This window comes from Haliaeetus albicilla, chromosome 3, assembly GCF_947461875.1.
Source record: "Haliaeetus albicilla chromosome 3, bHalAlb1.1, whole genome shotgun sequence".
Lineage (NCBI taxonomy): Eukaryota > Metazoa > Chordata > Aves > Accipitriformes > Accipitridae > Haliaeetus > Haliaeetus albicilla.
Window position 1 is genome coordinate 55,589,525 of NC_091485.1, and position 17,761 is coordinate 55,607,285.

Below are 17,761 nucleotides of genomic sequence, written 5' to 3' on the forward strand. Positions count from 1 at the left end.
ACAGGCATTGCTAAGTTACTTTAAGTGTTTGTGAAAGCCTTCTGTGAGCTTCAGGGAAGGAGCTCATAAGCATGCTTCACTACCCCTTGTTCCCCCAAGGAGTCCACAAAACCCTGTAAAAGCTTCCTGCATTGTAAGGGGCAGAATCCCCAGCTCAGGAGCTCAGTCTACTTTCTTTTTCCCTTTTTTTTTTTCTCAACAAGAAAACCAGAGAATTTCTGAGCCATAAATCTGGTGCTTCCTTCTGTATTTAAGCTGATTAAATTTTATTTCTCATTCTATCCCCTGTCCGAGTCCATTCTGATAACTATATTGGTTGGCCATATAGGCTTTAGTAGAGTTTTGAACCTCGTGTTGGTCTTCTCTTGAGGCCTTTATCAGAAATATCAATGGGCAATATATGGAGCACAAAAGGTATTATATCTTGCATTGTTTCCCCTGTATATTAATAACAGAGAGGAGCACAGCTCTGTGCCAACTTCGGTTGTCATGTAGTATTCAGAATGCCTTCAAGAACTCTCCACAGATTTTGGTTGCTTTGCAAGAAAATATTTATGATTGCATATTGTTTCATTCATTGGGAAGAGTTCTGGTTATTTAGAATGTTGTTATGGAAAGAAATGTGATTGTGTTGAAATAGAATAGAATAGAATAGAATAGAATAGAATAATTTCAGTTGGAAGGGACTTAAAATGATCATCTAGTCCAACTGCCTGACCAATTCAGGTCTGACCAAAAGTTAAAGCATGTTATTAAATGCATTGTCCAAATGCTTCTTAAACACTGACAAGCATGGGACATCCAAAGAAGGTTCTACTCAGAAGTTGTTAAAGCTTTCCATGGCCACCAACACTGCAGCCCATGAAAAGTTAACAAAAAAATAAGTATTTGATTCATAAAATGGAATTAAACACCTCAGTTCTTTCTTCACATTATTCCTAGCCATCAAGATGAAAAAAGGGAAGGTTTTTAAACTAAGACACTACTGTATTTTAAATTCTTCTTCTGCCTAATAGAAAGTGAAAATGTAAATAGGAAAAACAGTGAAGTAGTAAAAATTTAAATACAAAGTACTTTTTAAATGGAAATTGAAAATAATGGGTCTAATGGTTTTTAGGTGGTGGTGTTTTTCCCCAACCCTGCAATGAAAGGTACAGCGCAAGTGCTATAAACTTCCAGTTCTAGTGTGTACATGCTCTTGCAGAGTTGTCGTGCTGTGTGAGATGGTAGCTTGTGCAGCAGCAGCAGGGAAGGAGTAGGTAGGTGTGGGAGGGAAGGAGGATGCTGAGGGTTATCAAATTCTTATGGGGAGGTTCTCCTCTTTCCCCAAGGTAAGCTGTCCCTGGAAAACAGTTTTATTGATAGTTTAAGGCTATTAAACCAAAACCTGCTAAAGTGAATAAGAATATATCTTTTGATTTCACTGGGGTTGGGGTTATGCTGAATTAAGGCTTTTTTTAATGTGGCTTACACTAGCTAATCATACAGCATGGGATGTTTTTTGTCTTCAGTCTGTAACTGTAATAACCATTAATCCTGGTGGAAGGCATTCAAAAGTCCATATTTGCCATCTGTTACCACGCAGTTATCAGACAAAATGGTAATAATATCCCTAAGAATGTTTCATTAATAAGCTATATTCCAGTGCGATGGCAGTGAGACTTAATTAATGCCATTCCTTATGTTTAAAATCCATCAAAGAAAAAGTTAATTAAATGCAAACCATTGGCACCAATGTGTTTATTTGATGCACCCAGTGTCCTGGGTGTTACATGCTTAAACTTTGTACTGAATTTTGAATTTATGTTGGAATACATTTAATCATTTTGCTCTTGAAATAAGTACCATATTTTATAACATATTTGTCAAACACTGTAAGATATTCTTTAAAAGACTAAATAACAGTTTCATTAGCAATATTCGTTTGGAATCATTTGTGAGAGGCTTCATTGTCACATTTCCCAGATGAACTATGAATTGTCCTTTCTCTGTTTTATGATCAGTTGTTCAAATTACTTAGTGGTAAATAATGAAGTGGTGTTTTGACAAGATGTGCCTAAGGTGGGATTGAAGCCTAAATCTTCAACTTTACATTGTCAATAGGTTAAAAAGAAAATTACCACCTAAAATTAATATATAGCAGATGAAATACTCTTGCAAAAATTATAAGAAATATTAAACGAAGCTGCCAGCAATTACACTGGTATTTCAAATACTCAGTTCAGTGAAGGATTTTGACCTGTGCGCTTTCTAGTTTGTTCCATTTCTGAAGTTAATGGGAGACATTTTAAATAAATATAATCTGATTCCTTTGCAGAAGTTACATATTCCATGCAGTACTTCTTGACAATACATATTTGACATGCTTTCTTTCCTCTGTCCTTCCTGAAAACATTGAATTCCAAAGATAAAACCAAGTAATTAATTCTGACTTCTTAATTTCTTCTGACTTCTTAACCAGCGTTTAAATTTACATTTATAAGTAAATGTGAAGTATTACTTAAACATGATTATTTTTCAGTTGGTTTAAGTCTGTTAGAGTTGGCTTAAGGTAGCCTCTACTGGAGGAGAGAACAGATGTTCTGATCTGAACAAGCTTCATCTCTCGTCTTACAGATAAAGTTTTTGTATTTAAGGGATGTCAGCTATTACAGGAGACTTTCCTCTTCACAGCAGCAAAGGCAATTGGAGAGAGCCCTGAAATCTGATTCTTCCCTTGATGCTACTCTTTCCCTACACTCATCCTTAGGGCAGGTCTCAATCCTGGCCCGTTCACTTTCCCCATGCCCCAGCTCTTCCCTGCAGCTTGGATGGGAGTGAAGACAGAGGTCTGTATATAAAAAGAGAAAAGCATTTCTAGATCCTGGAAGTTGATTTGGAGTTGAGGTATTAGGAGAATCTGGAAAAGGTGGATGTTGTTTGAGGGGACAGAGGGAGAGAGAGAGAGAGACCCCTGTCTTTTATACCCGCGGTCCATTGAAGCTTCTTAGTCTCTCTTCTCTGCCAGACGTATCCTGTGACTACTACAACATATAATTTTAGCTATGCAGCTGGGAAGTCTAGAGCCCATTGTGACAACAGCTGGCTATTTTAATCCTCAAAGATGCAAATTTCTTCTCCAGAATAGAGAATATGATATTCTAAAAATACATTAAAGCAGATGTACTTAGTTGTAAATATAAACATAAATAAAAAGCAGCCTCAGTTGTAATTAATTAGATTCATTCATAAGGATGAATTAGATGATGAGTAAATGACATTCATTTAAATCATAGTTGAGTCAGCCCTCTTACGTCTTTCATGATACAAAACTTTCCCAGCATCCATGTGATGAGCATCAGCAAACTGTTCGGTTGCCCTCATCTTCCCATTCCACAACCCTCTCTTTCTGATACAGCCTGAGCGATGTTATTGGCATCTCTGCACAGCAGCCACAGTCCTGCTGCCAGATCAGTACCAGGGTTGCCAGAGGCCAGAATTGCACTGCTCTGCACTCCCTTCAGGGGCTTCTGCCTTTTAGATCCCAGTCATATCCCAGCCAGACTAGTAGGGCTCTCTTGCTTAGATATTGTCCTTATTTAATGACCTGGGTTTGAATTAGTGGCTAAGGAGAATGGAGACTAATCCTTCTTGCTCACTGGCATATATATCGCCACACAAGTAGAAGGCTCTGCTGCAAATAGCAGCAGGAACAGCATCACAGATGGAATGGATGCTCTTTCTTTGGGGAGCAAGAGAGATTTTCACTGGGCCTCTGTGATACTATAAGAAAATAATCAGATTGAATATTGTCCTTGTCAGACTTAATTGCTTTTGGAAATCCTGATTCTCAGAGTCCATTAGGAGGCTGAAAACTTCTCCTTCACTCCTGCCCTCATCTTCTAGGTCTTCACAACTGCTAATTATGACTTGCTTGCTATTTCTTGTTTTAGAGAAAGACTTTACTTCTTGTTATTTCTTGAGTTCAAAGACACCTTTCCCCTTCCCCATTGTAGCATGGCTATTTCTAAACTTTTATAATAAATTGAACTAATAATTCTACCAGGTAAGAATTGCAGGGTATAGGAAACCAAAGCATGGCTTTCCTTGTACTAATTTTAATTTCCTATTTGTGAGGAAACCCCCAACCTTTACTGCAATTCAATACCAATAATTAACATTGCTCTACTGGAATTGCATAATGTAATAGCAGGCTAGATTGTGTTTTCTGAGAATTAACACATATCACACTTATACCATGTTCTAGTTGAATAATTTTTAACAGACCATTTTTTATCCCAAAGGAGATAGTCTGCAGTCTAGTTTATCAATTCATACACCCACATCTTGATTGCTGCAATCAGTTCTGACTTCTCATAAAAGGCACAGAAGAACTAGAAAACATACAAACAAATACAGCAGGAACAATCAGAAATACAGAATAGTTTGCATATGTAAAGGAAATAAACAATGATATTTCAGCTCAGAAAAAGAGATGTCTATGGGAGAATACAGAATGCTGATTCATGTTTCTCAGAATACAAAAGCTTGGAGGCCACTGTCTGAAATAACATAATAGAAATAAACCAGAGGGAAGTCTGTTTCACACAATGCGAAATTAAACTGCAGAACTTACTGACATAGCATCTTATAGAGGCCAAGTGAATACTGTGACTCAAAAAGAAATTATGTGAATGTGTGGAGAATGGGTTGATTAATGACTTACAGTAAACAGGATGGCTTAGAAGTGTCAGTTGCCAGGGCCCCTGCCTGCTGAAAGCTAAAAGTGTGCAACACAGAAAACTTTTTCCATACAGATCTTGTAAGCACACTCTTTCCACTAAAGGAGGACCTTCCACTATCCCATGGCGGGTAGACAGATGTTAGACAGTCTGACAAATGACAGCAGTCCTTATGATTTAAATAATTTCCAAAATTTCTTTAGACTGAAAAAAATTTTATTTTTATCAAAAATCCTCTTAGCACTTTTTCTCCCAGTTTTCTGTTGGGAAAGGAGGGTAGGGATCCTTCTGTACCAGTCACTCAGAACATTAATCCTCCTTTGTCCTGGGCTTCTTTACATTTACTCCCAGTTTTTACTGGTATTTTTGTGTGTGTGTTTTTCAGAATAAATCATCCTGTGGTAGGAATAAAAAAAATCTTGCACATGATTGAAGGCTTGGTGACAATTAGATTAAAGCTTCTACCTTCTAGTTACTTATTTTTAGATGGCCAGAGAATTAGAACAGACAAACCATCTTGCTGAAGAACAGGGACTTTCACATTTAAAACAAGTAAATGAATAATTATTCACATGCCAGTGCTTAATCCTGATGTCAGCAATCAAATGCTGTTTAAAAGATGCCACAGAAGACAGAAGTAAAATTAAGCTAAACACAAACTGACACATATATTTGTCCTACGTGACCTACATTTTGGCTCTAATTGTGGATGCGGAATCTGCTTTTGCCAACTAAGCTCTAGCTGTTTTGACAGGTGTACTCTTACAGAGCATTTAATAGTTTGCTGCCTCTAAAGTGTCACAGAGAGATTTTGTTTTTCAGGACACACTATATGTGTGAAGCTGCCTGTTCTCCTGATAATGATTACTAATACCCTAAAGAATCCATTTAATATTATTGCTATTATTAATTTTCCTGGTATTCAAAGACTTTGGGGAGGCATGGTGCCTTGTATATGAAAACTTGGAAGATGAACAGTGTGATGCCAGGTTCTATATGGAATGAATACATGTAGATAAAAGGTATATTTCATAACAGCAATGTAGAGCTGTATTTCAGCATTTCATTGTATATCACATTAAACATTTAGCTGATAATAGTTGGTACACTAATACATTTGCAATAATGTAACGTTAATAATTTCCCTTATGTGCATAAATTAATGCTTCATTGTCTAGTATGAAATCCTTACATTTATTTATGTATTATTGGCTGAGGATAGTTATAACTTACAGGAAGATAAATGATACATTTCTGATTTTTTAAATTTTTTTTTTTTGGCAGGGTCCAAAAGAATCAGCGACAGTGAAGTCTCTGATTATGACTGTGATGATGGAATTGGTGTTGTTTCAGGTATTACTGTCTGAATTTACTCTTCTAGTTAAGTAGCAATCTTTTTTATTTATAATTTATTATTATGAATTTTATAATGGTTTTCTAGTGACAAGTAAGTAGAACCTAAGTGTGTATTTTTCCAACAGACATAAAATAAGTTTTATGGGTAATGCATATTTAACCACAAAAATTACCAACAGAGGGAAAAAATCAATGTGTGAATTTCCTTGTTGCTTTTATAAAAAGCAACAATTGCACAAAAGTGTTTTTCCATTAAATGTGAGGAAGTGTTTGATTTTTTTTGACAGACATTTGGGGTTGATATACCCTTTAAAACTTTATGGTGGAATAATAATACTTCCAAAGGTCTGAAACCTGAACATTTAAGGCAGGAGAGGAGATAGGTTAACAGATAATCTGTTTTACTAAGAAGCATTGGAATTAGGAGTTTAATGAGTATTTGAGATAAAAGTTGTTACGTGAAAGAGTGTTTCTCCTCCTCTTCTAAGAGAAAAGATAATACTGTAATCATAGCCGAAAACAATAAAATGAGAGAATCATATGCTTTTGCTGGCTACAACAGAGAATATATTTAGGATGCAGCCATGCCACCTTTAAACCAGTACTGATGGCTACTGGTGCCAGCAGAGAGTAGGCTGAACGGCTCAGTGTGTACTCCGTTACCCTACTGCTCTACTGAGATTTTTAACCCACTCAGAGTAGTTTGTGTTAGACAGTTTCTGGTTCCCTCAGCTCAGGTCTAGCTAAATTGTACATATACAGTGATTTGTGTACCTTACTCAGCACAGGTGGAACAGTATATGCTGCCTGGTCTATGCAGCAGCTGTAAAACAGTGATCAGCTGGTCAGTCAAAACATGTTCCTGCCACGCAGCCACCTGTCAGCATATGTGCAGCTTTTACACCGGGTATAGTGCCTGCTGCTGGCAGGCTAAGGAAGGGTATAGAGGAAACAAGAGTCAGAGGAACACAGCTGGGCCTGGGCATAGAGGAAAACAAGGAGGTAAAATAGGCCATCCTGGATATTGCAAGGTGGGCTGCAGCCAAGTATTGTTAAATCCAAACATTTAGTGAGCTACCTATTTACTTGAGTTTGCACAGTCCTGTCTTAAAAACCGTTACCAGTCTGAGCTCAGATGCATTTCTGTGTTGTCTGTGTAGTCATCCCTGTATTTCCAGATATCTCACGGTTATCTCCTAGGCTCTGCTTAGTTTTTGACCCTGCTATGTTGCTATTCCCTTGCTATAGGTCTTGTGGTTGCTGGGAAAATGGGATAACAGATTTTTTTTTATTAAACAGCATGTACATTTTATCAAGAAGCCCCTTTTTTAACTAACATAATATTATACAGACTTTGCGGTACAAACAGGGCAAGTCATATTGTTAGCATGTTTATTGGCTGTGCTTCATTGTAGGTCTCTTATTAGAATATTTAGAAAGCAGACATTTTTTAAGCACAAATTGTCCTTGTTCATGTTGGAACAATCTAACCTTGCAGATATTCCACAGTAAAACTTACTCCTTCTCACAGGAATAATTTTTATCTTTTCTGTAAAAACATTCAGATTTTTGTTAACCTCTGCTCAAAGGGTTTGCTCTACTCTAAGGTTTCAGCAATTTTACCAGAGACTGAACACTGTGGATGCAAGACCATTAAATTTTCTATCTTCCTTAAATCATTTATCTTCAAACAGTAATAGGCTCAGTTTTCAGATTATTACCTTAATTAGAAAGTTATTTAGGAAAATTTAGGGCATTTTTATATTCCCACTCCCCTATTTGCTTTACTACAGTCAGAAGACAGGAAGGATACGTAGCCAGAGTGGTGTGAAGTATTGGAACCAGAGAGGGGGTGATCCTCAGAAGTCCCTTGTTCCTACTTACTGTACTTTCGGTCTTAGGTTGGTTAGCTTTCTATATGTGGTTAGTAGTTACTAAGGCTTTCAGATTGCCTGTCCTCCCAAAGGGAAGGACTTTCGTATTCCCATTGGTCAATTAAATTAGAAATGCAGCAACCCAACTTTGGAGTTTAATAGTAAAGGGAGGAAAAAGGGGGGTTGATGCATGTATGTCTAGAGTGCCCATTATGGTGCCATTTTGAAACTGAAATCTTTCTATCGTCCTGGAAAAAAGTACCGAGTTTTGCAGAAGTTTTACCAGGTGCTTGAACATCAGCAGGATTCTTGTGAAACACCTAGATTTACAATTTTATGATTTCATAAACTCCTCTTTTGACAAATTGTAAAATTATGGTCTTTACAGTTCAGTGAATGAGTCTACTTCCCTTACCTAAGTTTTTGATGTACCTTTAGTTCCTTTAGGATCTTTTAGGTTTTGGATTTCTGCTGACAATTCTACACCTTAGTTGCATTTTAATTCAGACTGGCTCTGTGGGTGGGAAAGTTTGATGTTCTTTTGCTTTTGAAATATTTATTTATTGCCTTTCTTTTTTGTGCTGCTGTCACTATGTTAGCAAGTCTTTTGATTTATTCTTGTCTTGTCTTATCATCCACATCCTTCTCTTGTTTAAGGTTTTTCTATTCATTTGCAGACTCATCACAATCTTATATGCCTTCTTTGCACAAAGCCATTTGTCTCTCTTTGTTTTCTTTCTTTCTTACTTACCCCAGTTCTTTCATTTTGTATTTTCAGGTTTTATTTAACATGACACTTCGCTTTGCTCTTTTTCCTTCTGCCATATAAATACTGTATCACATCAAGAATGTTTGCTAATATCTGTCACGTACTCTCAGTGATCCTTTCCATAAAATTAATGCTTATTCAAAATATTGGACCTGCAAACTAAACTCCAGAAACCTTTAAGAAGAGCAAGAATTCTCTTTTGGTTTCTCTTTAATTTACTTTTATTCAAAACAGTGGACTAGATGACCTTTAAAGGTGCCTTCTAACCCAAACCATTCTATGACTCTATGATTCTATGAAATCCATGGACCTTCCTTGATCTCATTATGTATTTATTTATAGTTCACTGAAAGATATATGCTGTCTGGCTTCACCATTTTCCTGATTGAAGCTGAGATTTTCTCTTTCTCCACAACACCTTTTTATATAGCTGCTCTGGTATTGGTCCCATAAGGTCAATTGACTTCGTCTTTGGATAAGCTGGTGATAGGTGGAAGTCCAGCAATGGAAGATCTTTCTTAATGTACATCTGTAAGCAAGATTGTGTTAGACTGTATTTGCTGAAATAGAGGGAACTTTATAAGCTACAGTTCCTTGCATCATCATCTATTTTCAATATATATGCAGTTGATGTTTGTCACTGCTGTGGTACTTTTGAGCCACAAAATTAATTTCCTGATGATAAAATGCTTAAAATATGTCTATTATTTCCCATACCATACTTTAATTTTTACAAAAAATTCAAGTATCTCTTAGAAAAATTATTCATAAAAGCTATCACTTCCAGTGGCTTGGATCTTATCCTGCTTAGACAAACTTAATAAACTTCAGGCTTATAAAAGAGGGTGTTGTTCCTGTCAACGGGAAAGGCTTTTAAGAAAATAATGATATACAGATTGAAAAACTTCAGTGTCTTCTTTTCTGGTTATATGTGTATTCTACGCAAGCTACTTTCAGAAAGGGTTATAACATATTATGTATTTAAACAAGTAAGCAAAAGCCATTTTTGAAAAGATTTTAAAATAGCTCTCTTTATATACAATATACATTCATTTCATCTCGGTATCAAAACCACTAGAACAGAATCTTTATTATATCTCATGTCTGCTGGATTTAATCTTAGTACAGGATAGCAGAAGGAGAGGCACTAGCAGTTCTGTTTTTGTCTTTTAGATTGCTTGTACATAGCCTTCAAATCATTTAAAGCATTCGTTTTGCTGTCCTGAACAATAAGCTTTGACCCTCATAAAGTCAGCAGCCATTCTGTGTGGGAGCACATCAGCCCCTTAGAATGCTCTTACATGCTTATTGATAAAAACAATACAGTATTTTTATATTGATTTTAGAAAAATTCCAGATCACTTTACAGAACACCTTTTAAATTATCATAATACTAAATACAATTCAATGAAAAGCAGCGTGCGGTTTTGTTTTGTTTTTTTTTCTTTCTATTGACCAAAGTTGAATGGGCATTACAGTTAATGAAGTTCAATGAATACGGACCATAATTTCTAAATAGTTTTCTTCCCAGGTACTTCCTCATAGTGTATATTGAACCTGCTGTAACCTACTAAGTACAAGTAACCTACTGAGTCTGACTTTATGAACAGAGACATGTATTGTCAAGACCTTTTAATCATAAAAAGTCTCACCTATCACTGTTGTGAGACTTAAATATTGTGTGAGATATTAATGTTTAAAATTCAGTTCTACACCAATATCTCATCTGCACTACATCACTTTATGAAACACTTGTAATCTGAGATATGTTTCAGCAGATGAATCCTGGAAGAATGTAAGGCAGTGAATTCTGCATAAACTGCATTGCAAATCTCCGTAGAGAAGAGCTTTTCCAAGTAAAAGAATGCAGTCTCCAGCCTTGAGAAGAAAAGCATTTATGGTGATAAGTTTTTCTCATTAGGCAAAAGATAGCAAGTTGTCTCAGGAGCAAATAAGATATTTATTCAGAGGATAGTTAGAGCCAAGTAGATTAAAAAAACATAATAACAACCAGTAAAGAAGTTCTTACTGAAATTACAAAAATTATTCTGTTTTTGAAGAAGAATGAAAAGCAATTATTCATTTTTGCTTCACTTCTCAAAATACCTGAGGAGTCCTTTGTTCAAAAGAGTTATTTCACTGTCATGTTGCAGCCTTTCCTGCAGAGGAAAAAAAAAGTCCTCTCTACTTGCTGATAATGTGAACTGCATTTTTATACCTGGATTCTGTTGATGATTGCTGCTCAGAGCAGATACAGAGCACACGAATACTTTGGTTACAGCTTGAAATCAACTGCCTATTGAAATATATCTTACAGCATTAGTATGTAGAGTGGATGACTTCTACCCTTACTAAAATAAATGATGTCATTGTATATCACCAGCTAGCCCTAAATGGGAGTCTGTAGTGTCCCAAAAGCCTGGTAACTATAGACATAAACATTGACAAGCTTTTTCTTTTATTATGTGTTGATACCCATTCCCCATGTCTTTTGTGGGTTTTTCCTTGCGTAAAAAATAACTTAGAGTCTATGTGTCTCGAAAATTTCTGCCAAAATTGGAAGTGAGATTCAAGCAATGTTAAAATAGTCCTTATTGCTGATCCATTAGGTCAAGGGGTCTTTAACCATTTTCCTTGCTTTTAAACAAATGAAGTGTATATTTTTTACAACTTTATGCCTACAGTTCTTAACACAGGAATTTTTATGATCATTCTTCAAGCTTTTCCTTGTATTTTTAGTTTTGTTTTTAATTTATCAAATGCAAAGTTTAGTAATACTTTTGCTATTTTCAAAAAAAATTCTGTAGTATCATTTCCTCAGAAACATCTTTCTCTTCAAACATCCAAATTCTCTCAATTAATACCTTTTTTCCTAAAACTAGTTTTATATTTTTAAGTATAAGCTGTGTCACTCCATTTTGAAAGTAAAAATGTAATTAAATTCAAGTTTTATTTTCAGATTATCAGTAATTATCAGCAGCATTCTCTTCTTCAAGTAAAGTTAAGCAAATATGAACTCAGCATGTTAGTTCACGTTCTACCACAGTCCCAATATCTACAGAGTGACAAAGGCATCTAACAGATAGTGGAAAGCTGCAAGGCAGTTGCATTCCTATCAGAGACTTGATCAATACTTCTCACATAAGGAAAAGCCTAGTTGGGATGAGTTACAAATGTGGTGATGAGCACTTCTAAGAAGGAAATGCCCTGTGAAAGGACTGATAAATTCCAATCAACAGTGTCAAGAGGAGGCTAATTTGGGGGACTTGCTGGACAGCAGAAAATATACATGGATGAGTACTTAAGATGAAACGTTATCTTTATAGTAACTGTGGTTTTTTCAAGCTTTTTGTGTCATACTGGGTGTAGGGACAGCACTGAAAACTCGTCAAGCTGTGGTTTGTTGCTCTGTGGGAATGTTCTTCATACACATTAACACTAAAAAGAATTGTCTCAAGTGTAATGGGTCCTTACATACCATTAGAGCAGTAGAACTAGAAACACCTCTTGAGGGGCTGAGTTACTATGCAGCAAGTAACCAATTGTTCCTACTGTAATGTTTCCTGGTTCCTTTCACTATATTTTCATTCTTCCCATATCTGTAGAATAATATTTTGATGCCAAAAAAATCCCCAAACCCATGCATAACATACCTTCAATTTATAGAGTATTCAAATATTAATAATTGAATTTATTTGATCAGTTACTGTCAGCACTTTTTCAGAGGACATCCAAATTCTGCATTTAGATGTTCAAATCACCATAGAAGCTGAGCACATTTGTATAAAAGAACTGAACTCTCACCAAAGTGCCCCTGTGTGAAATCTTGGTATGTTAAGCATTTCTGGCAATTTGATTATATAATTGTTTTTAATTAGTGCTTGTTCTAAACCCAACCACAGTGAGTGTTAAAAATTAAATATCTGATTAAGAGAAGGCTTAACACCTCAATCAAGTAAAGACGTTAAAGTGGAGAAAACATCACTTAACATCAGTGTCTGAAACAAACCAATTATTTTGCCTGTGATGAACGGCAATTCTAATATTGCTTTTCTAGTACAATTTTAATACAAAGAGTTTCTCTCAAGTCAATCAAGCAGCAAGACATCTAAATTAAAAGCTTCATTAGGACTTTTCAGTGGGGTTTTTTAGGTTTATTTTAGTGTTGTTGATGTGAACCTCCTATTTGGAGGTTTGTGATTTTCTGTAATTTTGTGCCTGAAAGCTGCAGGATTTTATAACAATTTATTAATATTAGTATTTACTGAACATGTACACTGCATAGCATAATATTAGCACAGTACAGCCGTACTGTGTTTAAGTCAAATGTATTAATATTCTCTCTTAAAACAGATAAAATTAAAACTTCAGCTCAGAGGAAGCTATATTTATTGTGCCTTGTAAAATCCCTCATTTGATGTGTATCATAGTTTTTAATGAAACCCTCCCATGAAAAGAAGAAGGTGGTAGCATTGCAGATATCTTTGCCATGTGCCCATCTCACAGTGTCCGCAGCTCACAGTTGTTTATTGCTGATTATCTCTATACTGATTATCAGGTTCTGTGTGCTTTGTACATTGATTTAAGATGCTTGCCATAGTTATAGAGCCTTTGATTCTATGGTAATGACTTAATATTTACAGCTGCAAGCAGATTCCAATGTTTATCCTATTTTTACTACTGCTATAAATATCTGCTTTGCTCAGTAACAGCTCCTTGGTCAAGTTGCACTTATGACCTGTTTTTACTGGGTATGATTTCTTTCCTCAAGAAAATATTTTTACTTTCTTTCTCTAACCTTATTTCCAGGACATGGAATATTTTTGAAATTGGAAGTTAAATCATACCTTTTTCAATCAAGAATGTCACTGTAATTTTTGGAATGTCACCTGTCTTGAGAGAGACGTGAATGTTTCAACTCCTGGGCAAGAAAAGCCAGTCACGTTCTAGAGAGAACTAAGTTCTCAAGTTAGGAGTACCAAAGTTAGTTGCCACTTCATATCCCATGGTCAATCATCAGTAGCAACTTCAAAGTCTGTTTGGGGTTTAGAAGAACTCCAGCTTGATGGTTAAACATACTTGTTACAGTGCTGGCCATTTCTGGGGTGTAGGGATTGGTGCTAGGTGTGTTGTTACGCCTCCCATGTAAGCTTTGTGTTACTGTCATCTTCCTGAAACTTTGTAACTGAGGAGCTGGCCCATTGATCTCTGCCTCTCTTGTGACTGCAGGGTCACCACATGCTTGTCTTTCCTCTGAAGCTCATGTGTCAATGAAAGGCACAAATTTCCTATATACAGAAGTATTTTATTTGCTAAATAGTAATTGCAACAAAAGCCATTGAAATTCAATGAAAGAATAAACGAGTGAAAGATGATTGAAACAATTATTTTGGTATCAGCAGAGTCTCAATATACTTCATCTTGTGAAATTTATTCTTAAACAATTTCTTAGGTACTTTTGATATTCCTGCCATATCCCACTGTATCCAAGGTGGTTTCTTATAGTTTCTAAATTTGGGGTTGAAATCCCATACCACTTGAAGTCTCAAGGTACAGTCTAGTATGTGCCATCTTTTTCATCTAGTTTCAGCTGGAGAAAAAAAATCAGTGCATAGGTGGCATAAAGACATGGTCCAAAACTGATCAAGAAACTTGCTAAGCTCTTACCTTTTGGGTCTGAAAATTTTGTACACGATTATACTTTTTTCTCTGAACATGTTTCTCAGAACTGGCATAGTCTGAGTGACTAGTCAGCTAGTCCCTACATAAGCCTAGCAGCTTTCTTAGATTCCCAGGAAATGAAAAAACAGTTTTCACCGTATCCCTATTCAATTATTTTAAAAAATACTCTAAGATGCATTATGTCAGGAGAAAATGCAGGGCTTTGGATCCCAAGTGGATGGAAGCATCCTCCTTGCATCCTTGATTTTGGCACCTAAGTTCAAAACAAGGCATCTTCTGTGACCTGCATCTACATGGCTGTGTTAACAACATGTAGTTTTTTGGATCATTTTTCTGAAATACCTGATTTTCCTCATGCATTCATACAGTTTAAATATTTTCCTTTACAGCTTAGATTTTGTTGTGGTTGTAAAGCATTGGAATGGTAATGACTATACTCAAGAAACCTAAGAACCTTACTGGATCTATCCCTAAACTCCTTCCTCTCCACATTAAACACATGTTAATATTTTCTGGTATCGCAACTTTATAGAATGGACATTTTTATTGAATAAAAGTATTAAATTCTACAGATGTTCACAGAAACTTGTGTTATGTGAAAACCTGATATGGTTATTTTCAGTATGAGGTAGCATTCTGTGTTGCTTTGACTCCTAGCTAGTGAAAATAAATACATAGTGTGAAATAAGGCAGAGTGCTACATTAACTCTACAAAACTGAAGGATGACTTTGAAATTAACTCATGTTGGTGGGTTGCCCTACTGAAACTGCTGCTTTTCAACGTGTGACCTGTTGGCAAAAGAGAAGTTTGTAAATAGAGTAGTTTCTGTTTGAGTGAATTAATTATGAATTTCAAAGTTCATTTTCTGGCAACAAAGCATAGAGAGTATTAATCTGTTTCTTCAAACACAGCTTAACATGTCTAGTTCTGTTGATGCAAAATTATTAGGAGTGCTGATAGTTTCTGCCTTTTGAAATTGTTACAAGGAAGCACTACCAGTGTAAGTTACCAGAAAGCATTGCATGTCTGCTTCCAATTTAATGTAAAACATTTTTTGATCAGAATTATACTTGACAATTTAATTAGATAGTCATATATTTTGATTTATTGCAACAATAATGTGCAAGTGGTCAATACAATAACAAGTTAGAGCTTGAGGAGGGTTTCTAAAAAAATAATTAGTTTTTTTAGGTATGCAAATTTAATAAATTTAATTATTTTTATTTACTAGTTCTCACTTCTAGGAATTTTTTAGACAGAGTAGGTTTTTTGTATTTTGTTGACTGAACTCCTTGCCCTTCACTATGTTCATTCAGGTAGAATACCTTATGCTGTTGCTCATTCCCCTTGTACTTCAGTGTCTGTACATACCAATTATTGTAGAAAACTGCTTATTTGAATGCTAGATTTTCTTTTTTTAAAGGATTTTCCCATTTCTTCATATTACTGCTCTTCATTATGTTTTTCATCTCCAAATGATACAAATGCTTCCTGTGTATGCAGAATACTAAGAACCATCTCTGCATTTTTTATATCTATAGATATGGATTATTAGGGTAATAATAGAAAATATTCTGTCATGTGTACTTGTACAGTAAATCATAGGTTTTATTTCATTATATATAAGTTCATAATAACTTGCTCTTCACTTATGTGTGTGGTGGGTTGACCCCAGCTGGATGCCAGGTGCCCACCACAGCCGCTCTGTCACTCCCCTCCTCAGCTGCACAGGGGAGAGAAAATATTATGAAAGGCTCATGGGTCGAGATAAGGACAGGGAGAGATCACTCGCGAATTACCATCATGGGCAAAGCACACTCAACTCAGGGAAATTAATTTAGTTTATTACCAATCAAATCGGAGTAGGATAACGAGAAACAAAACCAAATCTTAAAAAAGCACCTTCTCCCCACCCCTCCCTTCTTCCCAGGCTTAACTTTACTCCTGATTTTCTCTACCTCCTCCCCCACAGCAGCACGGGGGGGGGAGGGGACAGGGAATGGGGTTTGGGGTCAGTTCATCACACGTTGTCTCTGCCGCTCCTTCCTCCTCAGGGGGAGGACTCCTCACTCCTCTTCTGCTCCAGTGTGGGGTCCCTCCTACGGGAGACAGTCCTCCAGGAACTTCTCCAACATGGGTCCTTCCCGTGGGCTGCAGTTCTTCACAAACTGCTCCAGCGTGGGTCCCTTCCATGGGCTGCAGTCCTTCAGGAGCACACTGCTCCAGCGTGGGTCCCCCACGGGGTCACAAGTTCTGCCAGAAAACCTGCTCCAGTGTGGGCTCCTCTCTCCACGGGTCCACAGGTCCTGCCAGGAGCCTGCTCCAGTCTGGGCTTCTTATGGAGTCACAGCCTCTTTCAGGCACCCACCTGCTCCAGCGTGGGGTCCTCCATGGGCTTCAGGTGGATATCTGCTCCACCGTGGATGTCCATGGGCTGCAGGGGGACAGCCTGCCTCACCATGGTCTTCCCCAGGGGCTGCAGGGCAATCTCTGCTCCAGCACCTGGAGCACCTCCTCCCCCTCCTTCTTCACTGACCTGGGGGTCTGCAGGGTTGTTTCTCTCACATGTTCTCACTCATCTCCTCAGCTGCAGTTGCAGCTGTGCAGCAACTTTTTTCCCTTCTTAAATACGTTATCCCAGAGGCACCACTACTGACGCTGATGGGCTTGGCCTTGGCCAGCGGCGGGTCCGTCTTGGAGCCGGCTGGCATTGGCTCTGTCAGACATGGGGGAAGCTTCTGGCATCTTCTCACAGAAGCCACCCCTGTAGCCCCCCCACTAACAAAACCTTGCCACTCAAACCCAGTACAATGTGTTTTCAGAGCATGCCTTCCTTGAGATAACTTTTTATTTTCCCCAAATGTATCATCTTGTCTTTTAGAGATTAAAACCTTTCTGCCACTTTAAGACTATCTTTAGAAATTTGTTTATTATTGCTATTTACAATACTTTTCAATTAATATAATCAGCAAAAATAACTGATAAGCTATTTTCCAGATTTTTCAGTTTTTTAATGGAAATATAAAACATTTTTTGAATAAGCTGTTCACTGTGAAATTAGAAAAGATGTGGTTTGCATTGTAAGGATGCTGTTTGCAATTAATCACCTGTTGTCATAGTAAAAAACCAAGCCTTTCTAAATTATCCCAATTTCTGTTGGGCTTCTCTGCAGAAAATACAGATTTGTGGTATTGTTTTATTTCAGTCTATGGCATGATATCATAGCATAATAACTGCTGGTTATTTCAGTACATTTCTTACTCTTTACACAGTACCTTTTGTCTTAGTGTTAGATACCATAAATTAAAACCAGTAAAATATAAAAAATAACACTTAAGAATAGAGAAAATAACTTGTA

General features: G+C 36.7%; 1 protein-coding gene across 49 annotated transcripts in view; it reads left to right on the top strand.

Moving 5' to 3' along the window:
• RIMS2 (regulating synaptic membrane exocytosis 2) overlaps positions 1 to 17,761 on the top strand; it is a 491,423-nt gene that overhangs the window by 298,165 nt on the left and 175,497 nt on the right. For all 49 annotated transcript variants that reach the window (XM_069779840.1, XM_069779846.1, XM_069779845.1 and 46 more), the window contains one exon: positions 6,006 to 6,074. In XM_069779840.1, coding sequence (XP_069635941.1) covers positions 6,006 to 6,074 — 69 coding nt within the window. The remainder of the gene's footprint in view (positions 1 to 6,005; positions 6,075 to 17,761) is intronic.